At 34.8% G+C, this 21,884-nt stretch overlaps 4 protein-coding genes and 1 pseudogene across 4 annotated transcripts; 3 read left to right on the top strand and 2 right to left on the bottom strand.

Annotated features, from left to right (window-relative positions):
• Positions 1 to 17: 17 nt before the first annotated feature.
• On the bottom strand, positions 18 to 3,398 carry LOC120340861 (14-3-3 protein zeta-like). The gene has a single exon (XM_039409247.2). The coding sequence runs from the start codon at positions 3,390 to 3,392 to the stop codon at positions 2,607 to 2,609; it is 786 nt and encodes a 261-aa protein (XP_039265181.1). The 5' UTR covers positions 3,393 to 3,398; the 3' UTR covers positions 18 to 2,606.
• A 37-nt stretch (positions 3,399 to 3,435) lies between these two features.
• LOC120340859 (succinate-semialdehyde dehydrogenase, mitochondrial pseudogene) lies at positions 3,436 to 8,386 on the bottom strand (annotated as a pseudogene).
• Positions 8,387 to 10,659: 2,273 nt separating this feature from the next.
• LOC120341651 (uncharacterized) lies at positions 10,660 to 11,242 on the top strand. Its single transcript, XM_039410206.2, has one exon. It carries the CDS (start codon positions 10,719 to 10,721, stop codon positions 11,004 to 11,006), a length of 288 nt encoding a protein of 95 aa, XP_039266140.1. The 5' UTR covers positions 10,660 to 10,718; the 3' UTR covers positions 11,007 to 11,242.
• A 52-nt stretch (positions 11,243 to 11,294) lies between these two features.
• LOC120341649 (E3 ubiquitin-protein ligase listerin-like) lies at positions 11,295 to 17,439 on the top strand. Its single transcript, XM_039410204.2, has one exon. It carries the CDS (start codon positions 11,300 to 11,302, stop codon positions 16,529 to 16,531), a length of 5,232 nt encoding a protein of 1,743 aa, XP_039266138.2. The 5' UTR covers positions 11,295 to 11,299; the 3' UTR covers positions 16,532 to 17,439.
• LOC120341650 (transmembrane protein 242-like) lies at positions 16,600 to 20,149 on the top strand. The gene has a single exon (XM_039410205.2). The coding sequence runs from the start codon at positions 17,518 to 17,520 to the stop codon at positions 17,950 to 17,952; it is 435 nt and encodes a 144-aa protein (XP_039266139.2). The 5' UTR covers positions 16,600 to 17,517; the 3' UTR covers positions 17,953 to 20,149.
• The last annotated feature ends 1,735 nt before the right edge of the window (positions 20,150 to 21,884 follow it).

Genomic DNA, 21,884 nt, shown 5'->3' with positions numbered 1-21,884 from the left:
TAAATTACTGCTAGAAATCTGTAATGTAAAGTTTCTATTTCACTACTGACATCAATAACAAAAACATTGAAAACAATCAAAATTTTACAAGTTAACTAACTACTGGAAGATAAAGCATACCCAGAATAGATTTCATTTTCATTATTCAATCTGTATAACGAGAAGAAAGAGCTTATAACCAAATGTTAACTATTTTATAACAACTAACTTATAACAATTTCAATTGAAGATTCTGATATAAAATGCTTTTCTTGCTCTAATAAGTAATGCAAATCTTTATATATGCATTTTTTGGTCAAAATTTAAATATTCTTCTATTATGGGTATACTTAATCAACTAGGCATGGGTCATTAATAATATTAAGTCATGAAATTGTCAGGTGAAATGTTAGATGCTGCTCCAAACAATAAAGAACACTAACATGAATAAAAGCTCATATTGTCAAAACAAGGTACTATCGATCTTTTTAATAACTGCAGTGTAATGATAAAATTCATAACCCAATCAACATTGGCTATACTCGTACACGAGCACTTATAACTTTTAAGATTTGCAAAAATACAATAAGATGAACAGCCTTCATTCCCTGGGGTTCAGACGGAATTATGTTGACGCATTATTACTCAAAAATGAGCTCAGGAGCCATTAATAAGGGTAGTCTATCTGCTGTTGTAGATGGAGAAAATTTCAATGAAAAAATTGTTGAATTCCAAGACCCACGGGAGTGTAGTATCGGTCGTTATATTTGCTATTCTAATAATTGAAAAAACCCCAAGACAATCATTAAAAGATATTATAGTGGCATTACTGAGTATTCTAGCAGAGGGATTTGAAAGAAATAGAAGTTATATTCGCCAACATTCACCGATTACTTCTGTGAATTTAACATACATTATTAGGAGTGGTTTAATACAATGACTTGTTTTCCTTGTACTGACATTAATTGGAATGAACATCAATTATGTTAGAAAGTGGAATATATTTAAAAATTAAAGAACTTTTCAAATTACAGAACTATAGTAGTTAGTGAAGATCTCATATCGTGACTCAAATTAACATATAAAATCAGGAACAAAAACAGAATTCAGCAAGCATATAATGTCCTATTATGATACAATGATATTTGGTATTATGCCATTTTCAACACTTTCTCTAAGAATTGATAGCAATTTAAGAAATTCAATAAAAAATGAACTAATGTTGCAGTACAAAATTTCCCACAAGAAATTGGAATTCCTTTCAAAAATTTGACAATATACAAGAACATAATAGCGATCACATTTCTTAGGATGTAAATATGGTAATCGTTCCTTTATAGAAAACTGAACAAATTACAGTTGGGATAATTTTTTTTGGCTTTTTTTTCACTGTGTATAAGCAAATCCACAAAAGCAAGCTACGAAACTGAAGCAGCAAAACGATACATCAAATAATAATGTCAGGTACAGATGTAAAACTACCATTACTTTGTATTGGGCTTTCAAAAAACATCTACCAAACATCAAAATTGTTACAAGTATAAAACAGCTACCTAATATCCTGTACTGGATAATTTCCAGAGATCATTTAAAATTGAAATATCAAATTTATTACGAATCAAGTAATAATCATGGAAAAAATTTATGATGACATGAATTTACTTGTACCAGTTTCATGCAGTGCCTATTGTGTGTTTTAAAACGGGATGAATAAAGCACTGTACATGCGCAACTTATTGGCGAGAGCGGAATTTTTTGTATGCATGTGTACAATTATCTGCATTTGTTTTTGTGTGTGACATTATTACCGATCAGTCGATCGCGAGCTATTTTGAATATTTTAGTCGATCGCGGTAGAAAACATGTTGGCTATCCCTGCTATATCCTATATGGCATGGTATCCAAGCAGTTTAACAAAAACTGATACTTTGCTGATTCCGTCTTTTCAAATATTTACTATACATCAGTAGTAACCATAGTGGAAACGTATGACAAATTTTTGAAGTTTAGTACAATAGTCTTATTGAACAAAAATATAAAGACTAATTTCATCACTAGGCGGAAAAAATCTCTCAAAGAGAAGGGTAAGTTTGGTCAACGATTTTTGGAAAGTATACTCACATATGTTACGATTAGTCAGTGAATGTCACATTGGAAAGTCCTCAATAGTGTCATATAACATCGAAATATCCAAATAGAATCATTCATAGTTTTAAAAATGACATTTTACATGTAAAAAATTACATTGAACATATTTATTAAAAAAAATGAAATAGCATTGAATTGAAACCAAGTATTCAGCAATACAGACATCAACTAAATATTCCAAGCATATTGTCAAGTTCTTTATATTATTAACATGTTTTCATTGTTTCTTTATTAGCCTATCTATTTTCTATAAGCTGTGGGATTGCTAACTGGCTACTTCATTACAAACCAAACAATTATTTTCAGTGCTAATTTAGATATTGAGATGTGCAAATGACGGTTGCCATACATAACAAGTTGATCAAGTCACAATATTACATACTAAAGTTACATTTTGCAAATTCCAATTATCCAGTCAGTCAGTTTTATACTATTCATTCAATTGTTACTGTAGATGCTTATACATATTCAAAAAATTCTTAATCTTTGGCATCATTGGATTCCACGTCCTGCAAGACGACATCTTCTGTTTGATCACATGCGTCATCTCCCGCCATATCCGATGTCCAAAGGGTCAAGTTGTCCCTCAGTAGCTGCATGATCAGTGTTGAATCCTTGTACGATGCCTCACTCAAGGTGTCCAATTCTGCAATCGCACTATCAAAAGCTGTTCTTGCGAGTTCGCATGCCTCTGTGGGCTGATTTAGGATCTCATAGTAGAAAACAGAGAAGTTGAGAGCCAGTCCTAAGCGAATAGGATCCGTGGAACGCAAACTTTTCTTTGCCAATTCTCTAGCTTCGTCATATGCCTTCAAGCTTTTTTCTGCAGCTTTCCCTCTGTTATCTCCCGATTGATATTCAGCGATATACCTCTGATAATCTCCTTTCATCTTCAGATAGAATACTTTAGACTCATCATCTGCTGAATTCGGAAATAAATGCTCATCAATTAGATCCATTATTTCACGACAAGTGCTGCTCAATTCCTCTTCTATAACACTACGATATTCTTGCAGAATGGATAACTTTTCATTGTCGACAGTTTCACTGTCTTTTAACTTTGACTCTATGCTGGAAAGTATTCTCCAAGAAGCTCTTCTAGCACCAATAACATTCTTGTAAGCAACAGAGAGAAGATTTCTTTCTTCAACAGTGAGAGGGCGACCAACTTCAGCAACTTTCTTCATGCATTTCACCATATCATCAAATCTTTCCATTTGCTCAGACAATTTTGCCTCATAGACAACGATATCGAGTTCAGCCATTTTTAGATTTTTAATAAAGCTCAAACTAGGAATTGGTGATAAATCTGAATATTAAAATAAAGCTCATTGCATGATTGATGAGATAATGAAAATTGTACAAAGCAGTGATAGAAAGCATATATTTACATACAATAAACACCAACCTGAGGCTAATTAAAATTCAAGATAATTATATTTTCAAGTCAAATTCAATAGAGCCATTGAAAACAAGGAAAATGGAGGGTACGGACTAAGGAATACCTCTTTATATAAAATCTCAATATTGCACTATTCAAATTTGCAAAATATTTCAATCGCATATTCATGTAACATTATAAAGGTGAAATCAAAAATTATACACAGTTCAACGTCCGCATAAGGCAAAACAATAATATTGAATTTGTTATTGAAAAATAATTAAATGTAACAATATGTATACTAATGCAGTACCAAAAAGCGAAATAAAAATAAAACATACCGAATATAACGACGAAACAACAGCACTTATTTGCTCTTATTGGATGATTACTGATGAATTACAAATAAATGCAATGAAATTCAAGATGAAGAAAGCAAAACTTATTTTCTCTATTCTCAACACTACATATAAAAACACTATAAGGAATGACACATTTGAAAGTCAGCATACTGAAATTTGGCAAAAAAAGAAATTAATGAAAATAATATAACTATGACATACAGTTATACACAAGAACATAAAGTTCATGTTATTTCATCTACTGAAACCAATTTCTGATATATGTGAAAACTTCTTACAGGAACTAGTACAGGAGAAAACATCAAATTCAATGAATAACATATAGAAATGTGTTTGGCAGATGTATATACAGGGATTGGTGGTACAACAAGTTGATCATATAAAATTTACAATAAATCATAGCAGATTGAGCATAATAAGAATTTTACATCTGCATAAATATTAAGAACAAATCATTCCTGCAGCTTCTACAACGAGATTATGAAAGACTTTTAAGATTGGTGACATGTCTACTTACTACACTCCCCAGCACAAATACTTGACTTCCATGAATTCATCCATACCGTAAATTGACCCTTCTCGTCCAAGACCAGACTCCTTGTATCCACCAAATGGAGCCTCAGCAGCACTTATCAGACCTTCGTTGATTCCAACAACTCCGTATTCCAGATTTTCCGCCACTCTCCAACATTGTGCGACATCACCAGAGTACACATACCCAGCCAATCCAGAAGTAGTATTATTAGCGATCTCGATAGCTTCCTCCTCTGAGTGAAACTTCACGATTGGTGCGATGGGCCCAAAGGTTTCATATTGGCAACATTGCATAGCTGTAGTCACCCCAGTCAAGAGAGTGGGTTCGTATAAATTTTTCCCAATGCTGCTTCTTGATCCACCAACGACAACATTGGCGCCATGTTTTACTGCATCATTAACTTGCTCTTCAACCTTGTTCACTGCAGCTGCATTAATCAAAGGTCCGAAAGTTGTTTTGCTATCCATACCATTACCTATGATTAACTCGTTTTTGATGGCTTTTGCAAGTTGCGCAACAAAATCATCATGGATTCCAGATTGCACAAGTATCCTATTAGCACAAATGCAAGTCTGGCCAGAATACCTGAATTTACATGCTAGTGCACCTTGTACCGCCTTTTTTATATCACTAGAATCAAAAACGATAAAAGGGGCATTACCGCCATTTTCAAGAGACATCTTCTTGACTGTAGATGCAGCATGGCGCAGCAAAACCTTCCCTGTTGCAGTAGAGCCGGTAAATGAAACAGCTGCTATGGATGGATGACTGCAGAGAAGTTCTCCAACGCTAGCAACATTAGATCGTGAAGAAGGGATAATATTTAAAACTCCAGGAGGAAGACCGGCATCTTCAGCTAACTTTGCAAAAGCAAGTGCGGAGAATGGAGTTTCTTCTGAGGGTTTTAGGATAACAGTACAACCAGCAGCAAGAGCAGCGCATGCTTTTCTAGTAATCATAGCAGCTGGAAAATTCCAAGGGGTGATCATGGAAACTACTCCTATTGGTTGCTTCAACGTCATCATTTTCTTTCCAGATAGAACAGTTGGCATAGTTATTCCATATGTTCGCTTCCCCTCCTCTGCATACCACTCAACAAAACTAGCTGCATACAGAATTTCCGTAGCAGACTGTAGAATAGGTTTTCCATTCTCAAGGGTAACCAGCTCAGCCAGACCATCTTTATCTTTCATGATCAAGTCATACCATTTTTTCATAATGTTTGAGCGCTCTTTCGCAGTCATACCCTTCCATGGACCAAGTGCATTATCAGCAGCCTCAATCGCAGTTTCCGCAAGACCAACATCGCAATCAGCAGATGAACCGATCACTTCTTCATTAAAAGGATTGTAAACTTCAAATGTCTTATCAGTCGATATCCATTTCCCATTAATGTAAGCTTTGTCAGAGATGTATGAAGATTGCTTATCAATGTCACTAGTGTGGAAATTGACACATCTGGGATTGAGCCTCGAATTATTGATGAAATCAAGCCTCAAAAATTTGGAAAAATTCTGAGACTGTTTGTTGATTGATCGCAAGAGAATTGCCATAACTTGTTCAGTTGTTGTGATTACTCAGTTACTGTTCAAAATAAAGCAATTTTCAAAATTGACACCTAGTGTTGCAGAGTTTCAGAACAGTACGACAGTTCTCTGAGTCTAAGAACACTCTATTTGTTCTGGAAAAAAGGCAAAATCATGCGATGTATGGAGTGATAATAATGCAGATCGATTGCGACATGCATCAGCCGCCAAGAGGAAAATTCATTTTTGCTGATTGTTTTTTGTTAACTATTCTCAAATCGCACAGTAGAATTTTTCTTCTGTGAATCAGATTGCTTTTTAAGGATTCTAATTGTGGCGCTTTTAGATTGACCTTTTTTTTTTTAATTTGTTGTACAGCTCTGGTTTGCCACTTTTGATGCGGAGGGACAGTCCCGGCCTAACTATCTCAGAAAATAGGTGTTTGAATTTATCATTATAATTAATGTTTTCATATATCAAGAGCATCCATTATTTGTAAAGTGTGCCACATACTGTAGCATGCGTGTAACCCTAACAAACTTGAAGTTGTCTATGTTTGGTCAATAAAATCCATATTAAAAATAGCATTACTGCCTCAATAAGCGAACAAAAGATCATTTTGAAAGCATTTCAGCAATTTAAGTCCCAGTCCTGGCATCCTGGTACAGAATTTTTTTTTGGAAATTAAACATATGACTCGCAATCATAACAAAATTCACCAGTTTCAGGATTAAAACTATTCTGTTCAGCAGTTGTTTTATGGATATTACCTTCAAAGGGAAAACTCAGATATGTCTCAAAAGAAATAATTTCATGTCATTTCTCAGTTTCTTTATTCAAGCATCAAATGTGGTAATAATATATAAGATGGTACGGTACTGTCCACTGTGGTCATGACACAAACATTTCTGAGATTGACTACTGCTGAACTGTCAACCAATTAATGAATTATGTTATACTTCTGGCAGCTAACAGTTTTAGTTGCATGTTTGTGTTACAATGTTAGGCCAGTAAGTCAGTAAGTATTGTATTTCAAGATCCGGATATAATAGTACACAGTATGAGATCAATAACACAATTTTTACACGCAGACATGGGCTATTTTGTACTTAGAGGTCCGCTTCGGCTGAACCAGAGATGCCCAAAATACTCAATATAGTAATCAGTAATTTATTTTTCCACAAGTACTGAAAATACGCAAATTACATACCAGTATACGAGTAGAATAAAATATAATAGTAATAAAATAGAATAGTAATTTTTTTAATTTAGGAATAATTTCGAACATTTTTCTTTAAAAATTGGACTTCAAGCCCTCAGACAAATAGATCAAAACATACAACAGTACGATATTTCAGCTGGTAAGATACAACAAAGAGAAAACAATGAAATTTTATTATATTCGGACTATGTCGCTTTCAGGTTTTCGATATGATCAACATGAAGATATGGTGATTTAAGAATGTGCCACCATCTTAGAATGTAAGCTATTCGATATTTCATATTCTAAAATCTGAAAATATATTTTCAGTGTGTATTCGGAATAATGAAATATTTGGTTTTAGACATCCCTGCTGCCCTGGGCTAACTGCTACCGGTACCGGTAGTAAATTATTCTGTATAACTCGGTATCCGTACAGGCACCTCTGAACCAATAAACTGCCAGTCCTACGAAAGTTGCGGTATTGTACGGTACGGTATATGCGCATCAGTCTCACCTACTCTAGCGATCACAAAACTAATTCGTAACTTAACAATGTGACAAAATGCTCCAACCGCTGAGTCTTTGGCACGACGTCACATAAAATCAAACAAATATACTGAAATACAAGCCGCATATCCAAAAAATACGGGTCAAAACCGGATTATGGCGACTGGCGGAATCAGGACGAGCGCGAAATGAGACCGAATCTGAATCTAAAAATGAAGAGCGGTTGAACTATCGTTGACTCCACAAAAGGTAAACGGGTACCGGTAAAAATTGACAAACTATAATAACTTATAGGCTGTGGCCGACCCCACCTAGAAGAACAAAACGGAATATTTACCGGTATAAAAACAGAAATGGGTTCGTATTTACGTTGATAAAAAACCACATTCTAAGTAGCATACTGCAGCAAAATCGTGAATACACATAGAAATGTATTAAAACACCACGCTTTCATTGCGATAAAAAAGAGAAGGGCATATGCCAAAGAATAGAGCGTGTTAGGGATTACTAACAATGGTGATGAAACAATTGAAATTTTAGTAACCGCTCTGACATTTCAGTCATTTTGTTGCTCCACTGCCCAAAACACGACGACACTCGACAACACAAAAATATGAAACCTATAAACACGAATGGTAATTATAGTCCGAACAGTCCTTATGTGCAATGTGAAAAAGACAAGTACCGACGAGAGGCCATGGTTCGTGTTATCGGCATTTCTCTCCCTCGAAGATGGGTAAAAAAATCCTTGGTAAACCTCGTTGAAGTTGAAGTCAGTTTTCTCGAAATTTCTGTTCGTATGCCGTTATGCTTCGCGTACGTTTTTCCAGGAAATCAAGTCAAGGAAAATCAAAATAAACTCATGATTATTATAATATGTGTACTTTCTGACCGAATTTGTAAATAGATCATTATTTCCCGGTCTCTTTGCAGAATAACTGTACGGCCCCTTCGGTTATCCTCTCTGAAAAATCCGATCGAAGGGAAACATCGCCAGCAGTGTCGCAATATCTCAGAGGTCACATTACAGTATTATGCTTACTGTCAGAATGTTGGGTACGGCTGAGTACCGAAGGAAGTTTTCTGTAATTTCAGAACTTGCTGTGTAAGTGTAAGGTAGTAAAAAAAAATTTGACAATATAATTGGCTTTAAAAAAATATAATTAAATAATTCCATATTGGCTCTGGAATTTAATTTAGCAAAAAAAAAGTGTAAGGTAGGTGTGAGATAGGCCTACCGGTATGTCAAATTAATCACACGTTTCATTAAAAATTGTGGTAAAATCTATAACTACCGGTACCGGTACAGATTCTGAAATCTTTCACTGATTACGGTAACGTTGTTAATGTTTTCTAGATACCGGTAGGGTCTACTTGGGAACCCCCCAAGCTTTTTTCAGGACGACCCCAAGGACAACTTTCAAGTATCCAGTGCGACCCCAGGTCGATATTTTTCATGAAACTTTAGAGCTTCTTTCACTGGACTTTTGAGTTTGGTAATGTTGTGGTATGAGGTAAAATAAGCTAAAATCAAACAGTGATGTCACAATAAGCACTTACATTTTCTATAGCATAAACATAGAGCGATGCTTATGGGCCTGTTTTACAGTAAGCCATGCTACAAACTGCTAAATATAACATGGTTTGTCGAATCTTAGATGATTTGTACATCCATCCTATATCATACCTCAGCGACCCCATGACCTGTTCGGCGACCCTACCTACTTACCGTATCACTCCGACCCAATTTGGGGTCGCGACCCCTGGTTTGGGAACCCCTGGTCTACAGAGATAGATAGATTCTATTTTAATCCATTCCCAAAAATAAAGCAATACGCAAAAAAGAGAAAGGTGAAGAATCTGGAAAGTGAACAAAACCTAAAAATAAGTTTTTAACATATTAAACGCGTTCACTCACGGAAGAAGAATGAAAACAAATCACAACAAACATAAACATGAATATAAACGTTTGGTCATTATTCAGGCATCGAACTTCATAATCAAATTAGTCCAATTAGCCTACTCACAAACAAAATAGTAAACTGACTAGCGGCTGAGCGTGTGATGAGTGAGACGGCATGTAAACAAACAATCGAACAAATTATTTCTAGATGATAATGTGCAAACCTATGTTGACTTTTCGTGCTTAAAAATATAAAAAACAAACTATCGAGTGATTGTCATAAAATCGACTATAAATAAGGTATACACAATAATGTAAACAATGATTGTCAGTTCTCAAGGTTTACAGAAATGAACTTTTCAGATTATACAAAAAACATGAACTTACTGGTCGTAGAAATCTAGACGTCTCTAGTTACTTCGTGGTGCAAAATTTTTCCTTAAAAGTACATATTTCTTCTGTTGAATTCATATTATAAAACTGTAAAGTGGCGATAAAGAGTAAACATTGAAACATTAAATATAGTAACAAAAATAAGGTGCGGTAGTACGTAGTACAGTGATAATCATATAGTAAACATATCAGATGCATGGTTCTTTAAAGGATAAATTTTGTAAAATCTCTTGATCCAAAGATACGCTCAAATACTAAACAGCATGTACTACTTTTATAGCTGCAAAATTAAAATACTAATACAAATTAATCAATTTTACGTACCGTTCATCTCACCAGAAATTGTTTAAGGTGAGAAAGCTGCAATTGTTTGCTATCAGTGAGTTTATAGAATCTTGATGCAGGGGTGAGGCTTTTCTTAAGCATAGCACTATAGAAACTGCCAAGCTTGTACACTGTGAAACTATTCTTTCCACAAATACAATTGTTATATCAATCGAACAGTTCAAAATGTTGGATACAAAATAAAATTTATTAGAAAATAATCTCAAGTTCTATCTTTTTAGTAAAAAAACAAACAACCCAAAGGACTTTAGGGCGTCCCAACTTTAGGTCACTGCCCACATGTTGGTAAACGTAGCAATCAATCACTCTTTCTGGGTCATGTTTATATTGTGTTAAAATATATTGAACATAAAATTGTCTACTATTACATTCAAGTTTCCTATTTTTATTTTACATACTTAGTTTACTTTGTAGTTATATATCAAGCCCACAACAATGGCAAGCATTGTTCGAGCTGTTGTTGCAAGAAGAATTGTGGCTGCCATAAATCCGACAATAAGAACAATGTCTGATGATGGAGCAATTCGAAAAGCTGGAGGAGTTCTTTCAGATAAAGAGAAGGCTGAGGAAAACATGTACTTCAGAAAATTGCAACAACAGCAGCTCAAAGCTTTGAAAGAACATCATGACGACGAAATTGAAAATCACGAGCAGGAAATCAAGAGATTGAAGTCGAAAATAAAAAATCATAAGGAGAAATTGGATAAACTATCAAAGCACTAAAAACTCCTGGATTTATAAAAACTGTGTGTATACACTTGATTGTCAAATTCAGATTTGAATTTATGAAACTGTCTTTTATTTCTGATAATTATTGTGAGTGTATGTGTAGAAGAGAAGTACTTTGTGCACTATGTTTTAAAATTCTGTTTGAATTAACATTCGGTCTAAAACACAATGTTATATTTATTGCAATTCCATGCGTGATAACTAATTGACTGTTGTGTTTTTGTTCTAGATTATCATAGCATTCTGTTTAAATTATAAATAAAGTTAATTTTATTTGCAAAATAAATATGGGTAAGAAAAAAGGACAACAACAAAGGACCAAAGGTAATGTGCTGCCTTCAAGCAGCGTTCGATCTGCTGATTTATTAATGAAGGGTAGTGGACAAGGTTTATTTCCATCTTCCCCTTCAAGTGGATTGGGAAATATCCCTGAACTTGCTGGATTGGATTCAATTGCAAATGTCGAGTTTCGTACTGTGTTAAAAAAATTATATAAAAGAGACGTAACGACAAAACTAAAAGCATTAGTGGAATTCGCGGATTTGTGTCGATCTTGTAAACAACATGAAGTACTAACTGTATTGCCATATTGGCCTCGAGTTTATAACAAACTATTTGAGGATAATGACAGAAGGGTACGGGAACATGCACAAAATGCGATGAATGCAATTGCCGAAGCGGCGGGAAAGAACCTTGCTCTTCAATTGAAAAATATTATGGGATGTTGGTTCATAAGCCAATGTGATTCATATTCTCCAGCTTCAATGTCGGCAGATGCAGGAATTTCGAAAGCATTTTCAAACAATAAAAAAATTGAAGCTTTTGCTTTTTGTCGAAAAGATATTTTAAAAACAATAACGTCATATATATTTGGACCTCAAGCCAAAAGGGAGAAGCTTACAGATCAAGAGGGCAATAATTTTAATCGCATATTGGCATCATCACTGGAGGCGCTTTCCTTATTCATCCAAACTGTTACCAACTACTCGCCAGACAAAGAAGAAATGGATGAAATAATAGGCGATAGCAAGTTCTGGAAATTTCAAAAGCATGCTAGTGATTCTGTAAGAGCAGGGTTTTACTCTGTCATTGAACGTCTTTGCACGGTATCACCAAGTATACTTGAAACTCATTTAACTGATGCATGTAAGTCTGTTTTTCACAGGCTTAATGAGAGCAATGGTACTGTGTGTAAACCTCTATATTCTGCTGCAGTTGCTATTGTTGCAACGTATGAGAAATGGCATGAAGCTGCCGACATAAATAAAGGATTAATTCCGGGGTTATGTTCAATTCTCAAGGCTGGGTGTTATGGATTAAGTTCCATTGTTCTCCCAAGTCTACTCCCAATTTTAGCCAAGTTACCAAACTCGGCCGATATCATACATATATTTTCAAAAATATTTGAATCTATTAAAATTTGCCTTGATCAGGACAAAATACGTCTCAGCAGGCATGGATCCGAGCAAGCGATCTCAGCTCAAATTGAGTTGTGCAGACTATTAGTTAGTCGGACAGCCGTAACCACTCACAATGATGATGAGTCTATTATCAATGTGACAAACATTATCATTAAAGAAAATGTAATGAAAACTATTATTGATCACTTTTCTGGGAAAGGTAATAAATTAATATCAAGTATCCTTTACCAACGTGTTTCTGAGGCCATTGGCATGTGGACTCGCAAAATGTTGGATCCTGATGTTTCAATACTGTATTCCAAATTATTTCAAAATTTTTGGTCGGATATTTCAGCATTAGCACATGATTGTATAAAAGAAGAAAATTTGCCTATCATGAAAATGCTTATACAGTTTTTGGACAAATTGTTGAATCACTCATCAGAAGAAAAGCACATTCCAATTCGACGCTCTGTTAAATTCAGTCATGATTCTCCCCCAAAACCAACCACAAATATGGCTGAAACAAAAGCCTTGGACAAACAATATGAAGTGCAAAGTCTTATACGGGAAAAGATCAACATGATTTTGATTGAATCTGGTCTCTTGATGACTCTTAAAGATTCTGAGGAAATGCTATCCATATATAGCCTGGTTTTTAAACATTTTGGCAGTCCATCTTTGTTGATTTCGGTGTATCAGAAAATCCATGTCCAGCAAAATAAGGATGCCGAAGTAAAAGTAATTGATTATATTGAACATGTGTTGCTTAGCGATGTGGATCGAATCTCTAAAACTCTCAGCTCAAGCGATGAAAAAATGTCTCATCTTGTCTCAGACTTACTTTTTAATGCAATTATCCATTGTGAACCCTCCCACAGCTTTCCTATAGATTTGAGTAACCTCATGGTTTTCGAAGCTGAAAATCCTAAATTTTTAATTATGCTTCATCTGTTAGTAAGACTTACTGGAGTAGTTGACAGTAACCACAAAATAGCAATCTGGATGACAAATATCTTTTCTGATACAGAATTAAATGTATTTCTGTTTTTGAAGTCGCTTATTGATTGTATTTCTCAATGTAGCTGTGAAGAAACTATTGGTAAAAATATGGCTGATGACGCTTGGTTTTTGCTTGAGAATATTTTGACAGTGACATTCAAATCTGATGAAAAAACTGGATTCATTTGTGGTGAAGATGGTTTTAAACAGATAATTTCAAACATGTTGGAGAATCTCAAGCGTTTGGAAAATAATTGTACTTCATCTCAATGTTATATTTCATTCTTGCAAAAGTTTGCTACTTTAATGCTGCGGTGCGTCAATCACGAATTTGGGGAGAATTTAGATGCAACTACTGAGAATATATGGGAAGATTTGCTGACATCTTTATTGCATTCGTATTATGCCACAGAAGACGTGATGCCTTCTTTGCTGTCTCTGTTTACAAAATATTCTGTTCTTGCTAAGGAAGCTTCGAAGCCATTTGTAGGAAGCTATGCTTTGAATTTTAATGAATATATTTCCTCACAACTTGGTTGGATAAAGAAGCATATCATTTTAAGCAATCCACCCAGTGTAACTGATGCTTCATCAAGAATTGAGCACATTTTTTATGCTATTTTGACGAATTCAAAACAAGAAGAGAATGTGATGGCATCAGAATTTTTTGAAAATCTATTTCCCACATCACAAGAGTGGAATAATATAAGAGGTTTTATTACTGATGATTCTTCTTATAATCTGGAAAGAAGATCGTCTTCAGAGCTTGGGTATTCGTCCTCGCATTGTACTATCTCTGATCAGTATTTGTCAGTTGTTGATATTTGTGTTGAAATTGTAAAACGTGTATATAGTGTGCTGAGTGAAAGTAAGAATACAGATATATCATGGAAAGAAATACATGGACTTTCTAACCTGACAGAGGAATATGTCATTTCTTGTGCTATCACAAATGGTCCAGTACAAGTGGAATTTTTTGATATTCTTGGGGAAAAGTTTGGAGTGGCATTCAGGAAGAATGTGATGGAAAAGGCTATGACTATAGGTGGGGTATGGCCATCATGTGTTTCAAAAATTAAAACTCAATTTGATGAGAATGAGATCCAAGTTCCAATTGATGCCTTGATTAAAACTTGTGATACACAATTGGAGATTGGTCTACCTCTGTTTGAAACAATGTCCAATTTGATTGCAAACTTATCCCAAGACAAGCTTCTTAAAATATTATTACAACTGAACAGCAGAATGGCTTCAGAATCTTTTGGCGATTATTCTCCATCAGAAATCTACTATGTTTTTTCTTTGGGAATTTCTATGTTGTGTGAAGTTTCTGAAAAGGACTTGAAAAATGAATTCCTCCTAATATACTTGGATCATCTCATAACTTGGAGGAGTGACAAAGAAGAACTATTTCTCTTTGATGACACAATAAAGACGGCATTGCCAGAAGTTATATTACTGAACTGTGAATTTGCTCATCTCTTCACATTGGCCATAAGGCATCTTGGTGATGCTCTTTCAGAAAGTCAGTGGGACTTGATATGTTGTTCAGTGGTATCCTGGATAGACAATGTCTCGAACTATTTAGATTTGGAAAATGTGTTATCTGTTTTTGCATTGAAAATGTTAACTATGACATGCACTCTGAAAGAAGAAATTGAAACATTCATGGCATCACCAATGGCAACAGCTGATCCTACTATCCCGCAGAATTTAGTTTCTGAATGGACTGAGTTCTTTTCCATGTCAATATATACATCATTAGTAAAAATATTTCTAAACCTGCCTGCCAAAAACATTGAAAGCTCATCGATTGTTTCTAGTATTTGTAATTCATTAAAACAAGTCAGTGCTAAAAGTATTCTTGAATCATCAGCAAATCTAAAACCTCGTCTTTCTCCAGACTCAGCCCTTCCGGAAGCAGTACAAACTCTTTTAAATCATCTCTGCCCATGGCTATACCCTTCAACCAGTGGTGATGCTAACACTAATATTATTCAACTGACTGTTTATCATTTATTATCCATTGTTTTGGACCAGCTTGTAACAAAGGAAACTGTTAATCCTCCAGTTGCTATTTTTAACATAGTGAAAAGGTCTTCTAAAAACATTGCTTCTGTTTTTATGTCAAGAGAAGTTGAAACAATGAAGGCCGCCCCAGATTCTGACAGCGATGAAGATAACAGCAGTGGTACTGATGAAGAGGAGAAAGCAGAAGATATGAATCAAAATATTTTATTGATAGAAGAGAATATAGTTACAATATTGGCATATTTACTGAGCTGGAAATTATTAATAAATATGACAACACATATACATGCAGAAAATAAAACTATTTATATTGATAATTTAATGAAAGAAAATGACAGCAACCTTGTTGACGACTTGTTACCAAAATTGTTTAAACTTATGGTGGGTCAGGCCACTCATTTCAAAACTGATCCTGAATTTACATGCAATGGTGTGATGGGTCTGGATCTTGTGGAGCATATTGCGGCATCTGTGTACAAAGATTTCCTTATGCAGATGCCTGCAACATCAAGGTCATGGTTTAACAACTTGGCAAAAGGTGCACGATCTAAAGTTGATAAATTCACTTCAACATTCGTCAGTCCATTTTTAATTTCAAAGGAGTTTAAAGCAGTACAATTAACAAAGCAACAGCAAAATGTAGAAGGAATGGAAATCATTGCCAGACCAACTGTGAGAGAAGTCCATGCTTCTTATCAACTAAATGAAGTGCAAATGGAAATAGTAGTTTGCTTATCTGCGAATCATCCACTTGGTCCAATCACTGTGAACACTGAAAAACGTGCTGGGGTGGTTATGGGTCAGTGGAGATATTGGATCTTGCAGATTACAACTTTTCTCCAATATCGAAATGGTGGAATTATAGACGGATTGTTATTGTGGAAAGACAAGGTTGACAAGAGATTTGAAGGACTTGAAGAATGCATGATTTGTTTTTCACTGGTGCATGGCAGCAGCCAGTCATTACCCAAGTTGAAATGTAAAACTTGTAAAAAGAAATATCATGCAGAGTGTCTTTATAAATGGTTTGATACAAGCAGTAACTCAACATGTCCGAATTGTCGCAGTCCGATGATATTTCGCTAAATTCTTGTCTTACTTGATATGCAATACTTTTATTGGCTAAATTTTTTTTAATATTTCTGTAATAATTGATTCAAAGAAATTAACCATTCTGGAGTGTTGGGTGATAGTTATGTTGATTTATTAGCAATTTGTAATGTGGGTACATGTTGAATATAATAGACTTATCAGGCTTAAAAATGTATTTTTCTTTGGAATGTTTTCCCTTTTCATCCTTTGTTCTATAATATATATTTAACAACATCCTCTAGAATAAGTCTGGCATAGTAAAATTTCATAATTATTTGCATATCTGCCAATAGAATGACATTGAGAGTGGCATCATTCGCTAGTTCATATGATTCTATTATTTATTGGTCCCATATTATAATTCAGGTTGCTTTACAAAATTTCATCTCCGATACTTTATTATTTATCAGAGATTCCATGAAATTAACTTCGGGACAATAAAAACCACTTCTACTAGCTCATTTGTACTTAATGTTGTTTTAAGCATGTTGATGCTGCCTATCTATCACCAATCAATCTCTTTTTTGTTTCTCTAGTTGTGCATAGGCATTTTATAACTGCCAGTATGCAAATGATTTTGAATTATTTTTTTTTTTAATTTAGAATTGTATTGTACTCATTGTATTTTTCCTGTCTGGTGCTTGAAGTTATTTTTTTTATTTTTCATTTGTTTTATGAATCTTTATCAACTGGGGGAGTATTTTTGGAAAAATATGTCGCATCAGAATAACCTGACTTGAAATTTTGAGATGGAATACATATTTTCTACTTTATCCCTGAATTATTGGAAATCTGATCCTTAACTGTTACTTGTATATTTTGTCCGTCATTTCAATTATTTGAAACAGAAGTAAAAAGTATATAATTCTGTTGACATTTAACGTTTGTTCAATTCTTTTTAGTTGAACATGTAGAAGGTCCTTTACCGACCAAAGTTTCGCTAATCGTGGGGCCTTTAAAACTATTATTGTAAATATATAATGAATGATTCCAATGATGAGCAACCATCCAATAAAGATGACTCGAAAAATTTCAAAACGAGATTGCTATTTTTTCTTGGAATCACAACAATGGGTGCCTTGGGTGGTTTTGGGGCAATGCTATCACGAACAGAACGACAAAATCAGAAACTGAAACAAGGGCAACAAGTAGATCCTGTTATGACAGAAAACGGTATAGCATTAGCTCGAAAAGCACTTGGAAGAGCAACTTTGTACAGTGTTGGCGGATTTTCACTGTTCTGTCTGGTTGTTTGGAAAATGATTGGTGCCAAAGATTTTGAAGAATTTCGAATGAAACTAGGCAATGCTTTTCCGAAGATACATCGCCCTCGTGAACCAGAGGTTATTGATTGGGATGAAACTCTTTATGGCAAAAGTGAAGACACGAAACCTGAAAATGTATCAGGAGAATGATGTGGTGACAGATGTAATTGAGTGTTGTACCGACGATGATGGCAGAGTTGATTAAATACTAATATAGCTTTGTCAGATCAAAGTTCTTTCTGCTCATTTAAGAGGAATTGTGAGGTCAAACGTAACCGATTTATAAATTAGCTTTGAACATTTTTTTCAACTTCTTAAAAAATTTGATTGAATTTCTGAACATATCTTTCTCTAATTATTGAGATACAGTATGTTATCCTTCTGTTGACCGCTAAAACACCAGGAAATAATGAAATCGCTTTTTCTCCGTGGGGGATGTATGGCCGATTGCATTGATGTTAGATCGTGGCCAATGTCCATCAAATACTTAGATTTCATGGTACTGAGAAGTGCACTATAGTCTGGCTAGTTATGCCATCAATCGGGAGATCGCGCCAACCACCGTACTAGTACACAACAGAAGGAATTTGAAGATTAGGTTAAAATTTCCTTTAAATAGGGCAAAGACGAGATGGACAAAAAGTGTAAAAGTAGAATGAATATAAGATTTTTCAAATCCAATAGTAAACGGTGGCATTCAAAATTACAAGAAAAGTATTGGATATACATTTTCGCTGGTGGACATTTAACTTGTGGATATTTGCCTTTCAGTTTCAATACATTTTCATCCTCAGTCGTTTTCGCTCTCGAATATTTCTGTTTCAGACAAACTTTCATTTTTTAATGTTATATCATTTTTCACCGGTTTGGAGTTTCGCTTGATCTGATTTGATTGATGAAAATACAAATTAATTGCGTGTTGATATGCAGCGAGTTCGTATTCATTACTTTACTTTATATTAAATTCGGATCTGCGACGCTAATGGCGATAAAGCCTTGTTTACTCGAAGACTGGTGTCCATGGTTTTTTTTAATAAAAACATCACAATATCACATAACCCATTTATATAGATACAATGGACCTTTCCCCGAGCATCGACTTCCTTATTTACTTCGTGACATTGGCCAATCAGCAAGATGCAAAAAGTGACGTAACAATGCCCCCTTTTCGCATCCGCTCAGACAGATTGTCAAGCGTGGTTGTAAACGTTACCTCGTTTTTGAACTCTATTCGTTAGTTTAAAAAACAGATTGTTGTATGCGATGTATCATAATGATGGTTTAAAACACATACCCCATTTTACAGGCGCCAAATCGCAAAAGCACTCCTAAAATAGCCCTGAAAACTTTGCAATGGTAAAGTATGGGAAGAATTTTCCGGGGGTCAAAGGGTCCATAACATAAATACAGTTGCATTTGGAAAAAACGAGCGCGTAATAGTTTTCCACTTCTCATGAATTGACAGTTTACCATTTTTAGTTGCAATAGTCTTTTCACAGTTTATAATATTTTTATCATATATAAAAATTGAGGCCTTTCATTACGCAGTTTACATTTGTATATAAAATATCTGGCACATAATAAAACATAATTTACACCCTGGTTTTACCCTACCCCCAGTAACATATCTCCATGTTTCAAATGGAAATTTAAACCTTTCAAATATTTTAATTCATATTCAACGGTTGGCCAAGCGTTAACTATTTCCCCAAATTGCTGCACAAATTCACAGAGATAAAATAAATGTAACACAGTTTCAACATGCATATTACAAAATGTAACTTTTGGACTTTGTGTTTTATTTATTCTATATAGCAGGTCATTAGTGGGCACTGCTCGCAAAGCAAATTTAACATGGAATGAACTATGTCTGGATTCAATGGGGCAATGAAAACTTTTTCATACAATGTCAACCAATTATCTAAGTTTCTGCACAATTCTTTTGGCCGTTTTTCTATTTGATTATGTTTTTCTTGATTGAAACGATTCGATCAGACTAGGATGTGGATTGACTTGTGAGGTTTTTGATAAATTAGTTTCCCATTCCTGGGGTATATATACATGATATAATTTTTGAATACGCTAGCACAGGGCTACTCAACTGGCGGTCCGAATCCGGACCTTTCGACCATAATATTTGGACCGCTCTGCTTGTTTATTTTGGCAGCATAAGCATCGTTTTATAGTTTCAGATGATTTTGATACAATACACAGCTATACAGCTTGTCGTACTGGTACCGATGGGCGATATTATTTGTGTCCATATTTGCGAGCCATTCATTGCTCTTGTATTTAATATTGCATTTGAATTTTCGTTTATTTGATGAAATAAATTTTCTGTAATGTCCGGACCCCAGTAATTTTGAAGTTTCGTAAACGGACCTTTGGTGAAAATAGTTGAGTAGCCCTGCGCTAGCATCTCATCATAAAAACAATAAGGATGAAAAATATGCGGAAACATTGCAATTTGCTGTTTAGAATCACAAGTATCTTCAACAAAACAAATATTTTTACTATTTCATTCATCCATATATAAAAGTTTTACTTGGCAAGATATATTTTCATTAAACCAGAGAGGTTCGTGTAAATGGCTTACATCCCTAATAAGCTATGATTTGAAAATAAACCAATAGTGTCCATGAGTGGGGATTTACAGGGCTGCAAACTCCCATGAGTGCCAATTATGTGTGGGTGCCAAAATCTGCGGGTGTAAATACACGTGGGTTTAAATTAGGACGTGGCGTGGTTAAGTTTAGGCAGAGACTAAGACTGAGTAAGATACAGCAAAATTCTCATGCAGAAGAAATACCAATCAATCTACAAGTGGAATAGGGTTTACAGTCTCTTTGGTTCATATTTACTGCATTGGTCAAACGTCATGCATTAGGACAGAGTTTCCCAAACTTTTGGGCCGCGGACCGCTGTTTGTGAATTTTATTTATGATGGACCCCCATCCTATGCTGTAACAATTTCTGTCCCTAACCAACGAGGTACATAATGTTTCATTTACAACACAACAACGCAAACGACATTAATGTGATCAATGACATTAAACAACATGATAGGCAACTCTGACGTCACTCCATAAGACTACAGGCAAAACATTGTATTTCATGATACGCTCCAATGCACATATTTCTCGTCGCCTTTCGCGTCCGTTTTCCGCTCGCTTTTGCTACTCGGCGTCTTTTTTACGTGTAGTACCTGCCTTTTTGCGCCTGTAACGAAACAAAATAATCTCTATATCTAAGAAGTTTTGCTTACTTGGAAAGCTGGAATAACAGGCAAGCTGTAAAGAGCAATTCTGGACATCATAGACGTTTTTTTTTATCAGAAAAGATTACAAACGCGATAGCGGAAAGATTTGTGTGGAACATTTTGCAGATAATGACAAAGTTCAAAGTTAGTAACTTTAATGTTTGCGCTTAATCATTGAAATTTCATTTAAAGAGGGTGTCATACAAAACTGTGCTGCGATACAATTCCATAACACAAAGTTTGCACCTATCGAACTTGCTTTTGTAGGTGAATTTATTAGACATATTACATATTCAGTTAATCGTAGGTAACATTGCTGGTACATAATGCATCGTAGATAGGTTTGTTTAAATTTAGGAATTTAGCTCATAGCCCACTAATTAATATTATCTTCTATGCAGGAGGTTGCAGGGCTGAATTCAACTTGCAGCCTTACCGATCACCTGACGATGCTCATTTAGTTTGGCTCGAGCAAGTCTTCTTGAAATGCTTGTGTGAATGGAAACTACCTATATTTTTTGCCTTCCTCCGATTTTAGACAAATTTATTCTGAGGGATTTCGCATATAATTCTCACTGATTGTTGGCTGTTTATAATTCCTATTGATTGTGAATTCTGATTATAACAATGAGTTGAAAATTTTTTTACCTAATTTACTGGCACCTTTTTCTTGTCAATACTCCAAGCTGAGGTAATAAACATGACAATACATTTATGTCATCTGGAAGCAAAATATGCACACAAATTAATAGTTTGGCACATTGAGATAATACATCATGACAGAAAATACAAGTTAAAGATATGTATGACCATCACATGGTAA

Source organism: Styela clava, chromosome 14 (genome assembly GCF_964204865.1).
Source record: "Styela clava chromosome 14, kaStyClav1.hap1.2, whole genome shotgun sequence".
Taxonomy (NCBI): Eukaryota; Metazoa; Chordata; class Ascidiacea; order Stolidobranchia; family Styelidae; genus Styela; species Styela clava.
This window is presented reverse-complemented; position numbering and strand designations above follow the sequence as displayed.

Bases quoted from the DNA above. Each gene is read 5' to 3' on its own strand.
- LOC120340861 (XM_039409247.2), bottom strand. From the start codon at position 3,392: ATGGCTGAACTCGATATCGTTGTCTATGAGGCAAAATTGTCTGAGCAA.
- LOC120341651 (XM_039410206.2), top strand. From the start codon at position 10,719: ATGGCAAGCATTGTTCGAGCTGTTGTTGCAAGAAGAATTGTGGCTGCC.
- LOC120341649 (XM_039410204.2), top strand. From the start codon at position 11,300: ATGGGTAAGAAAAAAGGACAACAACAAAGGACCAAAGGTAATGTGCTG.
- LOC120341650 (XM_039410205.2), top strand. From the start codon at position 17,518: ATGAATGATTCCAATGATGAGCAACCATCCAATAAAGATGACTCGAAA.